General features: G+C 33.9%; 1 protein-coding gene across 3 annotated transcripts in view; it reads left to right on the forward strand.

The window, feature by feature from the left end:
- The window catches only part of LOC118188078 (serine/arginine-rich splicing factor 4-like), a 41,884-nt gene that overhangs the window by 12,541 nt on the left and 13,902 nt on the right, over positions 1-15,441 (forward strand). Inside the window, exons 2-4 of one of the 3 annotated variants that reach the window (XM_035358425.2) lie at positions 6,672-6,808; positions 7,930-8,000; positions 12,174-12,257. In XM_035358425.2, the coding sequence (XP_035214316.1) occupies positions 6,686-6,808; positions 7,930-8,000; positions 12,174-12,257 (278 nt within the window). In that variant the 5' untranslated portion in view covers positions 6,672-6,685. Of the gene's footprint in view, positions 1-6,671; positions 6,809-7,929; positions 8,001-12,173; positions 12,258-12,301; positions 12,410-15,441 lie in introns of all 3 variants that reach the window. The other 2 variants (XM_035358424.2, XM_035358427.2) reach the window with 2 other exon arrangements.

Genomic DNA, 15,441 nt, shown 5'->3' on the forward strand with positions numbered 1-15,441 from the left:
CAGAAAATGTTATCCTTTTCAATAATCGACAATCCATCAAAAATCCTCTAAAAAGTTCATACTCTATTGTTAATTCATACATAAAATATCTGTTTCCAAAATTTTACGCTTGTTTGAAAACTCCCACCTTAAATTTTCCTTTATAATCTCCTGATATTTAATTACAACATCACTAACAGCAGTTTTAGAGCAAGCAAGAACTAAACGCAAAAATATCACCTCAAGTAGCCAAAAATGTATATACAAAATAGTATTCACGGTATCTGAGCGTTAAACAATCGCCAATAACAGTGTTACGAATTGTGTATTTAGATATTAATTTTAGTAGAATTCTAATTTAAAATGTTGTATTTCCTCCTGCAACGCAGCGTGAGACAAATTTTAAGAGAAATCTATACCGGATACTGGAAAAGTAAGAATACAGGGCACGTGCATTAAATTTTGAGTAAACGGATATGTCGGTAATTTGTATTGAAATTGAATAAATGTAACTGACTACTAAATTAGCTGTAACCGTAATTCCATCCTCTTGTTTACATTGCGTTTGGCGAATAGTATGGGTTACCAGATCATATCGTTTATCGCCGCTCTTGGTGATATTTTTTTTTGTTTAAAATTCGTGGATGATTCTCCTCAGGTGTAGGGGGGTAAAGAAAACTGCTTAATGCTTTCAATGGATATAGTGACAGAAAGCTTCCACGCTTTTGAAAAGCTTTCATGACAAAGCTGCTGAACTTTACAAAACAATACCTTATCTCTTTCAAAACGCTCGGAGGGTTAAACACATGTAAATTCCATTTTTTATCTAGGTGCACAATAGGGAATCCATTCAACATTCTGTCACTAAAAATGACCAAAAGATCAGTCACTGATTAGAGAATTTGAAAATGTTGCTGATATTTGTCCTTTTTTTTTTATATATTACATTTTCCTAATGATTTCCTTAACCCTCTGCCAAGCGAAGCTGTATGTATACAGCCTAGAAAATGTTTTGTGACGTCTAAGCATGTACACTGGTCATCAAAATTAAAGGATAATGAGAAAAATATGTTCACTGCGTTAATGTTGCTACTAATGACCAGTGCTGTAATTATTTATGTTAATTAAATACAATTAAACATGAAATTTTTAGAAGAACAGCATGCAGTTCCACAAGACTTAACACTTTGGTAACGTCCATGAAATCAAGATGTAAGGTATACATATTTGTCCAAAGTGACCGTACATCATATTAACCCTTTGCACTTGAGTGGTGCCTCTCAGACGCTACTGCATGTGATGCGATAACTCGATCGGTGCCGGAGAGGCACCATTCAAATCAATGTGTTTATTTGTGTTTGATTTAAGGAATATCGCTTGAGAGATCTACTTGGCCTTTTTTAGATCATATTACGAGGTGTCTGAATAGCTATAAGGATGTCTTATCTCAAATAAAGGTTGTCTTTGCAATGCTTATGCGATTAAATGTCTTATCTCAAAAATACTTGCGACCGCGGGTAGGACTCTGTCTTCGACATCAGTTCGAACTCAACCTTCTTGCCGATCGCAGTATTTCTTTCAAAGTTACTGAGCCCGATAAGTATGGAACACGATGAAGAAGTTACTTCTAGCGAAGATGAGTTTAATTTTTCGGCAATAACGAACGAAATCACATCACTACATAGACAGCTTGCCCATGAGAACGAAGACGGAAGTGATAAAGATAGTGACGACGTTTGAGGAGCAAGAAGACGAAAAGTCTGAATAATCGATAGTGAATCTGGAAGCCAAAGTGATTGTACAGAAGAGACTGAACCTTCAGAATGGACAGTGCGCACAGAATCCAAAGAAATCCCCAGAAGAATACTGTTTGTATCCGGTGAAAGACAAGTAGGACCGCACGTATTTGCACACATAAAAGAACCAATAGATTTATTCAAATTATTTTTTCACCGAGGAATTAGTTACTTACATAGTGCAGGAAACTAACAATAACTCTGCAAGGTAGGTGGAAGGGAAGACCTTATCATCCCGTTCTGTATGGCGATCATGGTACGATGTAACAGTTACTGAATTTTGGGCATTTATTGGGGCAATCATAAATATGACGACAATGCCACTTGCAAACATACAATAATACTGTTCGAAAAATGATACTATGGGGTTGGAGGGAAAGTTCTGTGGTATTTTAAATAGGCAGGTGATTTTTCTTGTAAATAAAAAAAAATCTGGCTAGTGAGTCAATCGGATTTTGTTTTGTTTTGTTTTTTTAGCTGATGTATAATATAAAAGGTGCCCTTTTTTACTGTTCATCATTTACTTGTAATATTTAAAGGGAAAAACATGTTGGTAGATAAAGTGCATTTACGACACTGCATTTTATATGAATTCCAAAAAGGAAGCAACGCATCTGTTGCATGTAAAAACTTATGTGCGGTATTTGGAAAAGATATTGTAAATGTTCGTACTTATCAAAGATGGTTTAGCAAATTTCGTTCCGGGGACCTGAGCCTCAAAGAAAGTGTTCGATCTGGACGACCATCCAAGATCGATAATGATGTTTTGCGATCCATGTTGGAAAATAATCCACATTTAACAAGTCGAGAAATTGCAGAAGAGTTTGGCATTCATCATACAACTGTTGGAGATCACATTAAATCTTTTGGGTTTGTGTTAAAGCAAAGTGTTTGGGTTCCACATGAATTAACGGAAAAGAATTTGTCTGATCGTGTAAGAATATGTTCATCACATCTGATTAGACACAATGTGGAGCCGTTTTTGGACAGGCTGGTTACTGGAGATGAAAAGTGGATTCTTTACGAGAATATTAAAAGAAAAAAATCGTACTGCAAACCAGGAACATCATCAGCAACAGTTCCAAAACCAAGTATCCATCAACGAAAAGTACTGCTTTGTTTGTGGTGGGACAGGAAAGGTCCAGTGTATTACGAGTTGCTGAAACAGGGAAAAAAAATCAACACGGATCTGTACTGCAATCAGCTGGATAAATTGAATGCAGCTATCAAAGAAAAAAGGCCAGCATTAGCGTCCAGAAAAGGAATAGTGTTCCATCACGATAATGCTCGCCCACATACTGCAGTGGTGACACTACAAACGCTGAATGCGTTAGGATGGGAAATCCTTAGTCACCCGTATTCACCTGACATTGCACCCTCTGATTATTACCTGTTCAGATCTCTGCAAAATTATCTAACGGGAAAAAAATTCAAGTCTTTTGAAAGTGTTTCTAAGGCAGTTGCTGACTATTTTAACTCCATGGATGAGAACTTCTACAAAACAGGAATTTACAGGTTACCTGGAAGATGGCAACAGGTTGTAACAAATAACGGAGCATATATAATTGATTAATATTAAACACATATTTTTATAAATGAATTCAAATATTTTCTTTAAAATACGACAGAACTTTCCCTCCAACCCAATAGTTATATTCCGTTTTACTCAGACATGTTTACGAGAGACCGATTTTGTCAAATATTTTGGAGACTTCATTTCAAGACAATACCCTCAGAAAACACAAACCCTAGAACCCATTTGCAATTAGTATCTGGTTTCCTCGAGTATATAAATGAAAGGTTCTTGAATTATTTTGTACCCGGAGAGCAGATTTGTATGGATGAGTCGACTGTCAAATTCAAAGGCCACATATCATTTATTACATACAATCTAATGAAACGTACAAAATGGGGTATTCGTGTTTATACACTCGCAGATTGAAATACCGGCTTCATTTGTGGTATTCTGCCGGTATTATGGATCTCTAACAACAGAGACTTTTTCAGAAGTCAATCAACAAAAATCAGCGTTATATTTACAAAATTTTCACAGGACTAGTTTCGATGGTTTTACCGAATCACCATCTTCAGCTGCAAAACCGCAAATGAACCAGATAGGAAATAATGATTAGATAAGATAAGAAAGCAGCCTGGACAAGAATAAGCAAGTGGCGCCATCTGTTGGTGAAACCAGAACTAAAACATAATTTCTTTAAAGGCCGAAGGCAAATTTGGATTGGAATTAGGATCGTTAACTAGAACAGAAAGATTTTTATGAATGTGAAATCCAGTTCTCCAATGGAAGAGGTTTTTTGAATAATTTTGGCAGCAGAAAATCTGAAAGTGTGGTTTTCGGACCAACAATGTTGAGCAACAGAAGACTTCTGTGTTTCCTTTTTTCTAACATATGCCTCATGTTCCTTGACGCGAAATTTTAAGGCTCTCTTAGTTTGGCCAATATAAATTAAACCACACTGGCAAGGAATCCTATAAATACCCCAGGAATTCATATCCGGAATGGGGTCCTTGAGTGTGGAACTCGGAATTTTATTGATGGGAAAATAAACAACCCGAAAGTTAAATTTCTGCAAAATATGTGCAACTTTATAGCTAATTGATTGAAAGAAGGGAATGACAACAGAATTTTTATAATCTCCTAAAACAAGAGTGTGCCTTTTAGTGTGTTGAGATGAGAATTTTTTAACTGCTTGATTAATAATGTTGGGTGAAAAGCCCCTGTCAATAGCTATTGCTTTTAAATAATTTAGTTGTTCATCAAGGGCTAGTTTGGAGGAGCAAACTTGAAGAGCACGGAAAACATAGGAATAAAATGAAGCTAACTTTTGTTTAGTCGGATGACATGATTTAAAGTGTGCTGGAAGGCAAACCGATGAAGGTTTACGGTAAACCGTAGTACTGAAGTTGGATGTGTTATGTGTGACCAGAATGTCGAGAAACGGTAGAGAATTGCAAGTCTCAAGTTCAAAAGTGAACTGAATAGCAGGATCAATAGAATTCATAGTTGAAAGAACTTTATTTAAATCATCTTTATTACCTTCAAACAGAGTAAAAGTATCGTCTACACGTAGCGGAACCATGCCGGGAAGTTTAAAGTTTCAAACAATTTTGATTTCAGACCGTAAATGTGAGGAATTTAAAATTTTTATTGTGTACATTTAATTATTTTTCATATTATGCAATGTTTTACAGCGTTTTAATACACTAATACTCATGTAATTCTAATATTCATATATTGATATAATTTTTTAAATATCTGGTGTTCGCCAGCGTGCCTTTTATTGAAATTCAGGATACACCCCTGAATAGAATGCCACTTAATGTGACACAGTAATTGTTCTCATTTGGATATTTTTATTGATTTGCTAAAGTGCCATCCGTCTGTAAACAAAAACATTGAAAATAATTAGTTAATATGAGCAGCCTGTAGAAAAATAAGTTTAAGCTAAAGTAAGAATAGATTGTAAAACTTTTTAAGTGAGGGGTTAAATTACGAGATGGATTGGGATCAGTTTCCGTCAACCGTTTAAAATTGGACGAAAAAGCAACTTTAGTTTGATATAATTTTTAATAATTAATTTTATTTTAAGGGCAATCAGATATAAGTGTATCTTTCAAAAAAAAAAATGCTGTTGTACTGAATTAAGAATTTTACAACTAAGACCTGGATTTGTATTTCTGAGTATAGCATTTCATTATATACAAATATATTTCATTATATTAAAACAGTATACAGTATTTACATTTAAAAAAATTAAAACTAAATATTTTTCTACAACAGAGTGAGAAAAGTTCCACATCTATTTCTTTCCTGTTCGAATTTCAGTCTCCCCTTCAACTCTAACACTCATAATAGAAGAAAAGATTGCCCTTTATTAGCAGAGGACGAGAAGAGGTTTCTGACTCTTTCTGAGGTCGGCACAAAGTCCTTACCAGTGCTGAAATTTGTGACACCGCATCTCCTGAGAAAAGGGATTTGTACCACATTGTCCCAGCATGTTATCTTCCAATGAGGAATGACATCTGAGTATTATCATTAAAAGTACAGCATCAGTGAAATATTTTTTCAGAAATGTTAGGAGCATTTCAACGTCATAAATTGACTTGATGCCTTTTCCCAATTAAAATGCTGTGAAAATATCTGTATATATGCTTTCCGGATTGGGGATTTTTCCAAATTATAGATAATCAATTTAAATCTGGTAAGACGGCATGCAGAAATTATACAATTAAAAATATGAAACCATAATTTATGAAATAAAGAGCAATTATGATCTAAAGGGTATCAAAATTTACAAAAAAAAGCTTAATATTTATTTGTTTACTTTATTAAACATTTCTTTCAATGTAAGTTATTTCAGTTGCTTCGTTTTTTGTGCTAATACTTTCTCTTTAATTCTTTCTTCTATAAACAGACATAATTTCTTGTTCAGTTACAAAGTTCCACTGTTCAAATCCTGTAATTGCTGTGTCGAGAATTCCAACTAACTTGTCAATTGAAATTTTTTTGTTTTCAATGACCTCTCTGTCACTTTCCTCACTATCGGAAGTGCCCAAGTGTAAACGCTTTGCTGGCTTTATGTGCTTGCGTAAGTTTGTGGCTTTGAGGTCCAGATTATAGATCATTCTGAATAGTGGATGTCCGGATTACAGACTTTGTACTGTCTTAGTCAAATTCCTTTGCTGTTTTGAATGATTTTTCCCCCTTATCATTTAATGCTATTAATATTGCTGTGGATAAACGTTATTGCAGTGGCACCTGCTGTACTAAATTATTGTTGATAGCATTTTTTGATACATTGTGTTTTGTAAATTTAGTTTCTGGTTATCTGCTTGATGTGGAAAGTGTATTTTGTTTAATGTAATTTTTCTTAAAAGGTTGAGCTCCTGAAATGGGTACCCGTGTATACATTGGAAGATTGAGTTATGACTGTCGAGAGAGAGATTTAGAAAAGTTTTTCAAAGGATATGGAAAAATTCGTGAAATACTAATAAAAAATGGCTTTGGATTTGTTGTAAGTTAACTTTTTTTTTTTTTTTTTTAATTTTTCATACGTTTGCATATAGTGTTTATTTCTATGTTTTTTACTAAGCATAATTTTGATGTTTAAATTAAGGAATGGAAAAAATAGAGACATGTATTTGTACTCTAAGCTAATCAAATTACCTCAATTATTCTTCCCCAACGGAATTGGGATAGAATTTTGTATTTTAAGGCTAATTGATAGTAATGTAATGATCTAAGATTGTTATTAAGAAAACTGTGGATGTGTAATATTGTGAGATTATTGAATTTTGAACAGAAATTTTAGTAAATTTTAGTTATTCTTAACACCTCAAACTGTGATGGTGACTTTTAATGTGATTTTTTATTGTGTCTTATTTCATAAGAAGAAATTGAATTTAATTAAATAAATTTAATTTAAATTTAAAAACAAATTTAATTAAATAATTCTTTGCGCCATTGCTGCAAGGCATGAAATTTAAATTTTAACAAACACGTATAAAAGCAAAATTAAAGCAAAAAAAAAAAAAAAAAAAATTGATTTAATACTTGACTTTACTTGCTTGTTTCTCAAAAGTCTTCATTAGTATTTTCCTTTTAAAACTTTAATTCTTAAATGCTAATTTCTAAGGGTACCACTTTATTGGTATTTCTTTTTGGACATTCTTCACTTTTTTACTTTTGGTTTTGACTTTTACCCTTGCCTGCATGAATGACGAAACACGAATTGAATGATTGGAGAGTTAGGTTTGGAGGCAACTTCCCCTTGATAAGTCTCAACAGTCATTCACTTATGCATTTAAAAAAAAAAAATTGTTTGGATTAATTTTAATTTGCTAAATTAGTGAATTTATTTTCATGGATTGGTTTTGCACTTGATTTGCTAATGCTTCTGAATTTAAATGATATTGTAGATTAGTTCAAGAATTATTATTTAATTCTTTATTAATTATTTATTTATTATTATTATTTTTTTTTAATCTTTTATATGTTTACACATTTTTTTTTAATTTGCTTTTTTAATTTTGGCTTTAATTTTGCTTTTTTTATTTTTTATTTTTATACGTGTTTGTTAAAATTTAAATTTAATTTGTTTAAATTTATTTCATAATTATTTATTTTTGCTTTCAGGAATTTGATGATTATCGAGATGCTGATGATGCAGTGTATGAATTAAATGGAAAAGATTTGTTGGGAGAAAGGTAAAGTATTACTTGATGTATTTTTATTGTATAGGCCAGGCATGTCAAACTTCCCATCTCAAGTGAGTCAGTTAGTTATCAGAATAAAAAAGTGACCACAAGAAACAAAGTCATTTTCACACATTGATATGTGCATGAAATAGTGAGTAAATACGTAAAAACTTACCTTATCCTATAGTTTAAAAAATAGTAAAAATTTAGGGAAATGTAGATAATAATAGATGGTCACCTGTTGTTTCTTTCCGGACATCTGCCATCTTTTTCCTGCAACTAACGTTTAAATTTCTGGAAAAATACTGCATAACAATTTTCAAAGGTCAGCTGAAAACTTGGATCTTGCTAAGAGCTTGTCTTTTTTGACTCGTGATGATTCACCCTGATATATATTACTGAACATAGATATGCGAGATATAGTCCAGAGATATGCGAGTGGTATGTGGCCTGGCATTATCTTGTTAGAAAATGGCCCCAGGATGACGTGCCATTGAAGGGAACCAGGCCGCAGGATGGTATCAACATATCATTGAGTTGTTAAAGATGTATGGAGGATGACTAAATATGACCTGCTGTCCTAAGAAATAGTGCACCACACCAGAGGTTACGCCTGTATGCCTTTTTAAAACAAAGGCTGATTGGGACCGCTGGCTTCGTCCTCTCCGGACACGAACATGGTAGTCATCTGCTTCAAGAGTGAAGCGGGATTCATCGCTGAACACTGTATGATGCCAGTCTGATAGCAGCCATGATGATCGGCTGCGACAACACTCCAGACTACCCTACATTGTGGGGTCAAAGGCAAATGTCTTAAAGACCTCTGTGAGCGTAACCCCGCCACCTTAGACAAGTGCCGTGAGATGATGGACGGTACCACGGGATGTATAGATGTGGCTGTAGTGCGTTGAATAGTTGACAATGGTACCATTGGGGTGGTTCGGGCCTGGCAAACAATCATCCAATCTTGCCTCGCATTTGTGCTCCTTGGCCTTCCAGAGCCTTCATTTCATCGGCAATTTCCTTGTAGCAACCGTTGCTGCCAACATCTTTGCGCAGCAGTGTGTTTACAACAGCAGGTTGCGGCCTTTTGCTCGGTATGACCACCCAGCTTCTTGCAACCTAACAATGTGACCACGTTTGAAGTCATTTAGTTGTCTGTAAGGTCTTCATCGTAATGGCATCTTTAGTTGCTCCTTTATGTAATTACAATGGCAGCAACTTCCCTGCCTCTGTTACCTTGTTTTGTACTTTGCGAATTGCACACTATGTTCGATCAAGATGTTTTTGTCCGTCTTTTGTTTGCAAAAGTCCGTCTTGGTGCTTTGATTTTTTTGCGAAAGAGTGTATAAAGCATTGTTCTAATATAGGTATTTTGACACAAAATCGTACTTTTTCTGAAATAACATTTCCTCCCCCCACCGTATTTCTATTCTATATCTCAAATTATGCCAAACTACCAAGTTTTGTAAAAATCGCATGAGTAGTTTTTAAAAAACTATCTTTAGCTCCTGAGTTTGTGATATATTTATTGATCTATCTTTTTTTATTAAACTTATTTGATTCTTCCTTAACATTTCGAAATTCAAGTTCATTTCAAATGTAATTCACCCATTTTTTATGATTTATTTTTAAAATTTGTATTGTTAAATAATTTTTATAAATTTTTCAGAAACATTTTTGAATTATAATTGATAAAATTTTTACCATCATTTTAAAATAGATGTATTTCTAAGCATACGTGCAAAAAATTACAGTTTTTATTCAAAATTTCCGAAGATATACGTGAATTTATATATTGGCATGTTTTGAAATTTGGCATATTTTTTAAAGCGATAAAACAACAAATGTGGTTTAGAAACTTTATTAAAATTATTTGAAAGCAGGAATGATGCGAATTTTTTCCGGCCCTGCATAATTGAAAGGAAAGGAAAATTGTTTGCAATTTATTAACAAGTTTCCCAAGTGAATTAATTATTCTTGGCTCAAACTGAAAAAAATGTGGCAAGATAAATTTTTGAAATTCTCCGTAAATTTTGCACCGAATTTAACAAAATTTAGTATCTAGGCATAATTTTTTTAATCGTAGAATTGAAATATTGAAAAAATTTTATGTGTTTTTCAGGAAAGTCCGATTTTGTGTCAAAATAAGTATGCTAGAAGAATGCTATATATAAATCTAATATAGTATATCCTAAGTCATGCTTATATTTTCTAGGGGTGACTACAAAGAAATGAATTAGGGCTGCAAGTTTGACATGCCTGTAGTAGACAGAAAAATATAATGTATGTTAAAGTGCTATTTATATTCTTATGCATTTGTATGCAACAAAGAAATATTTATTCGTAGCTATGAATTACTATCCTTGGGATTATGACTGAACGCCTCTAAGTCAAAATCCCACCTAATCACTGCAACGATACTGTTTGTGCTTTGTGCATCGATGGGCTATTTTAGCCAGAACGTACGTCTGTCCCGGACGAGTTGGACTACTCTGGCGACGAGGCCTGTTCAACTCAGGGCAATCAAAGAGCTGCTGAGATTATGTGGTCCCCGCTTCGAAATCCATACTGTGCAGGTGTTACCATTTATGAGGTGACATAGCTTCTGTGTTTAATGAAACCTCATGTTATCTTTTACAGTTAATACTCCTTAAATATTGAGGCTGTTAGTAACAATATATCATTTATTTGGTAATTGGGAGATTTTCGTGTTAAGAAACTATAATGATGCTGTTATATTCAATGGCACAACTTGGGTAATAAATGCTTGACGGAATGTTTCAAACACATGTAATTTTAGCTATATTCTGTAGATACATCTGTATTTGCTCTTTTCTGTGTCTGCTATCTTCAAGGGCATGAATTAAGCTTCAAAACACAGTATGAGCCACAATCAGTATACTTTTCATTATATTCAGACTATGCGAAAAGAGGAAAATGAAGATTTGGAACTCGTATTGATATTTTCTAACTTTAAGAACTTGAAATAGAAGTTGTGTGTGATTTTATTAGGGAAGGGGGTGGATGGATGCAATTTTGGAAAGAAAAATGGTTTGAGAAAAATATTTTGAGCTTTTTTCCAGTTCCATTTCGTGCTTGGAAAAATACTCTGCAGTTGAATCACCTTCAACAGATTGGTGGAAATTTACTGCAGTTGAATCACCTTCAACAGATTGGTGGAAATTTACTGCAGTTGAATCACCTTCAACAGATTGGTGGAAATTTAAGCAAGAAGTTATCTGATAAATTATTTATTAAAATGTTGTGTTTGGAAAAATGTGTGACCAAATGCTTTCAATTATGTACTGCAGTTCTGGAATTCCCCCCCTCCAGTATTCTGTGTCAGGGTGTACAGCTGTAAAATGTGCAGTGCTAAATATTGAAATGATGTAATAAATTATAGATAATGCTGTAAACAGTTTCTTGATGTTACTGTCTGTATTTATCAAAATATGGTTATTTTCGATATTTTTACTGTGAGGCATTATTGAAATAATCATAAAAATTCTGGGGAAATTACGTTTGTATTTGATATGATAAATAATAATCTGAATATTTTTAATAATTTTGGCTAAGTGCATTAATAAAAGCAAAAGAAATTATAAAATTACATTTTGTGGTAATCATGTAATATGTGATCTATTGCTTTTAGTTATTTATTTATTTAATGGCATCACTGAAATGCTATTTTTAAATATGAACATGCTATAAAATGGCAGAGAAAAGAACCAATTTTAATGTTACTACGTAAAAAATAAAAACTAACAGCAGTAGGTTTCATACTACATGATTACCCATTTTTCTTCACTTTTGCACATGAGTATTTTAGTGGAGGTTCAAATTTTGTCAAATAACCTGTTTACTGCCTAATTTTTTTATAAGATTTAGCACATATATTTGTGTAGGAAAGACAGTAAATTTATGTAAGTAGCTCATGAACTCCTAATTTTCCATTGCCTTAAATTTTCGTATGTAAACGAATTGTGCAGTATGTGTAGGGAAGACGGTAGATTTATGTAAGTAGCTCATGAACTCCTAATTTTCCATTGCCTTAAATTTTCATATTTAAAGGAACTGTGTATTAATCTTATGAGTATATCTTGAATACATGTAGTCAAGGGCGTACTTTTTCTTCTGTAATTGAAAATTTACAAAATATAATATTTATCCTCCTTTTAGAGTTATTCTGGAAATAGCTCGAGGTCCAGTACGAAGAACTGGTGGCCGATTCGGGTTTCGTCGTCGTGGTAGTTGGTTAGACAAGTAAGTGATTTTAATATATTAAAGTGGTTGTTTTATTTTTTCAGAATGCATGTAGAGATTGCCCGAGGTCCAAGGAGCAGAGATGACTCCTGGAACTCTTGGCATAGAAATAGGAATAGGCGACCTATGCGTAGGTGGGGCAGAAAAGAAAAGTAAGAATTATGCCTAAATATTTATATAATCCTTATTGTTTTCTGTTTTAGATTACTTATTACAGTGTTCATGATCATTTAATGTGCAAAAAATGTATTTCATTGCTTTCACATGTGAGCACCTTCTAAGTGCACAGAGTTTGTAAAGGTTTCCTGATCTTTGGATAACTGTGCATATGAACCTCGTTACAGTCAAACTTCAATAAGCCAAAATAACAAATTATAAAAGTAAATTTAAAAAATTCAGCTAATGGAAGAGAACTGCTGTTGAGTTTTGTGGTCCGCCTTATTGAAGTTTGACCATTTGTAACATTTATGTAATTAAAAAAACTTTAAATGTGTTTGTACGTGTATTTAATTTTCAATAATAGCCTAATAATATACATTAAACTTTCACACTGCACCAAGTTTGTATTTACTTTTCACGTACAGTTCCTGGCTTCCATGCCACCAGCGGTCGAGTGGCAAAGTCGCTGAACACTTGTAGTTCGGTCCGAGGTTTGAATCCTGCAAACGGCTGGCCGCATGATCGTTTTTGTTGTTTTCGCCATGTATAGCGTGTATATTATTAGCCAGTTTCCCTTAAAAAGTTATCCACAAAGGCATCCCTCCCTTTAGGCAGATAGCCCCCATGTGTTTTCCCATAGTCGAATAAACCAAACCATCCTGTTTTCCATATTTCCATGTTTGCTTTTAGTATACCATCAGAAGCATTTTCTCATCCCAGTATATTTCTCCATGTGTATTCTGTGCAATAAGACTCAAGATGATTGCGATCCATGCCTTATTTTGTCATGTAATGGAGCCCCACTACCTTTCAGAATTTTGTGTATGAGCAGTAAAATTCTGGAATTTGATTCACAATGAAGTGAGCATTCCTGCTTTTTCTAGTTTGTATTTTGTGTGCTTACCAGTAGTCTGAATGAATGGATCATCGATCCCTTTTGTAGGTCTGTGATTTTTACTGGACATGTCTTGTCTATTTTCACATTTTTTCCAGGGCTATCTACTTGCTTATTTGGTTGTTAATGTAAAGAATATACGATTTTAAAAAACTGTCCCAGTTCAGTAGTCCATATTTTCGTAAAGATTGAGTTTTCTTATGCCACTTAATCAATGTTAGTTCTGCCTATCACTAAATAGATTGCAGTGCTATAACAAACAGTATTCTGGAGTCACTGAACCAGTTGTCAAAGTTAATTACAGGTGCAAATTTCAAAATTACACATGCTTTCAATACATGATTTAGCTTCTTATTTATTAGAACATCTTGTTTAGTATTTTAATTTGTATATCTTGGTTATGTTATTTCTAAAGGTGTAAACAAAGATTGGGATATTATTAAAAATAGAAGTTTTAAAATTTTTGGAACTTTACTATTATTGGGGGGGGGACCAGATTCAGAAATGTATACTGTATGTAAATATACACACACTTATGTACATTTCTGAATTCTGAACATAACAGAAAAATACCAATTTTTTTTTTGTGTTTGTTTTAAATTACAGTTCTTTCTATATATATCATACTAGAAAGCCCGGCGGTCATACAAATATTCTAGATATTATAAATTGTAATTAAAATGATTTGTGCAAAGGTGTGCTAATTCAAGCTGAATTACCCAGGGCAGGCGACGAGGACATCCCTTTGCTTACTGCCGCACGGGGTTTCCCTCTTCTACTTGCTTAATTGCTTAAAGAAGAGTGCAGTGAAGGAAATCTCTGGCAAGAGCCACTGCTAGCTCAATAAATAAAGGCAATTAAATAATAAAATGTTAATTCACATGTCAAAGATCTCTTTGTACACAACATTTCTTGTGTAGATCTTTCCATCATTTTTAAGCTCGCCTTGCAGAGGACTATTTATTATTTTTAATTTTATGCCCGTTCTTTCACGAACTCTTGAACAGGCACCATCAAGTTGACCGCGCCCAAATGCGGGCTCAGGTTTAAAAATGCCAACTTGCTCAAGCGTTTGGCACTGATACTTATTAATGGTCATAGCAAAGGCAAGTTTTACAGGAAATTGTCTACGTCTCAATTGAAACGGCAACCCTGTGCCGTGGCAACTTCACCCCGTTGGCTAGTACAGTTACGCAAGAAACCAATAAACTATTGGCGACAAACAGACACTTAAACGGCATATAATAAAGATATTTATTTGTTTTTCATCGTTGCCGGTTGCGTATCTCCCAATTCTGTTATATATAGATGCTAAATTTATTTATTAAATGTCTAGTGCACATGCTCTTGTATTTTTAATTTTTCCAGCTTAGCTTTCTCATAATATTCGTCACGTGCTGCACTGCTTGGAGAATAAAGCAATTTAGCAACCAATAAACTATCGGCGACAAACATAAGCCGCACATATATAAGATGTATGCATATGTGCATGCATATATATACACACACACACACATGAATGCATATATGTATGTAGTATTTTAGGACTGTAGATGAAACTGGTACTTTTATCAGCTTGCAGTCGTCATGGCCTAGGGTGGAAATTTTAATGTGCTGCAGCTTGAAGTCTACGTAGTTATAGATAGATGCGAAATCCAAGAAGTTCCAGACCTGGCTGTTTCAAAACACAACTTTATTCCATGATAATTCGCATCAAATCACATTTGTTAAACAAGGGATTTAACTAATCCATAGACTCCAACTACTACGGATTCTCCGTAGTTTCTACGGAAATTCATGAAAAACTACGAGCTACGAAAAGTATGGAAAAAACTACGGATTTTACAGAAACAAGAGCAGGAGAACCAGTACGCAAAACAGAACCAACTAATTCATCCAATGATTGGCTGAATACTCGTGTTATCATATATCACGTGTTGAGTGCGTTCCTAGTTTTGAAGAATTAGCCAATCGTAGATCAGTAACTCCAACCGTTAACGACTTATCAATCGTTCCACCCAATTGTCTGTCTCCCAGGTTCCTCGCTGATACGTGTTTAGGCTGCATTGTGTAGTTTACGGCGAGAGCTTAGCATGTGTCTTGTGAACTGTGAATCAGGTGAAAGATTTT

This window comes from Stegodyphus dumicola, chromosome 4, assembly GCF_044657685.1.
Source record: "Stegodyphus dumicola isolate Sdum_Otavi_A_Nest chromosome 4, ASM4465768v1".
NCBI classification, from domain to species: domain Eukaryota; kingdom Metazoa; phylum Arthropoda; class Arachnida; order Araneae; family Eresidae; genus Stegodyphus; species Stegodyphus dumicola.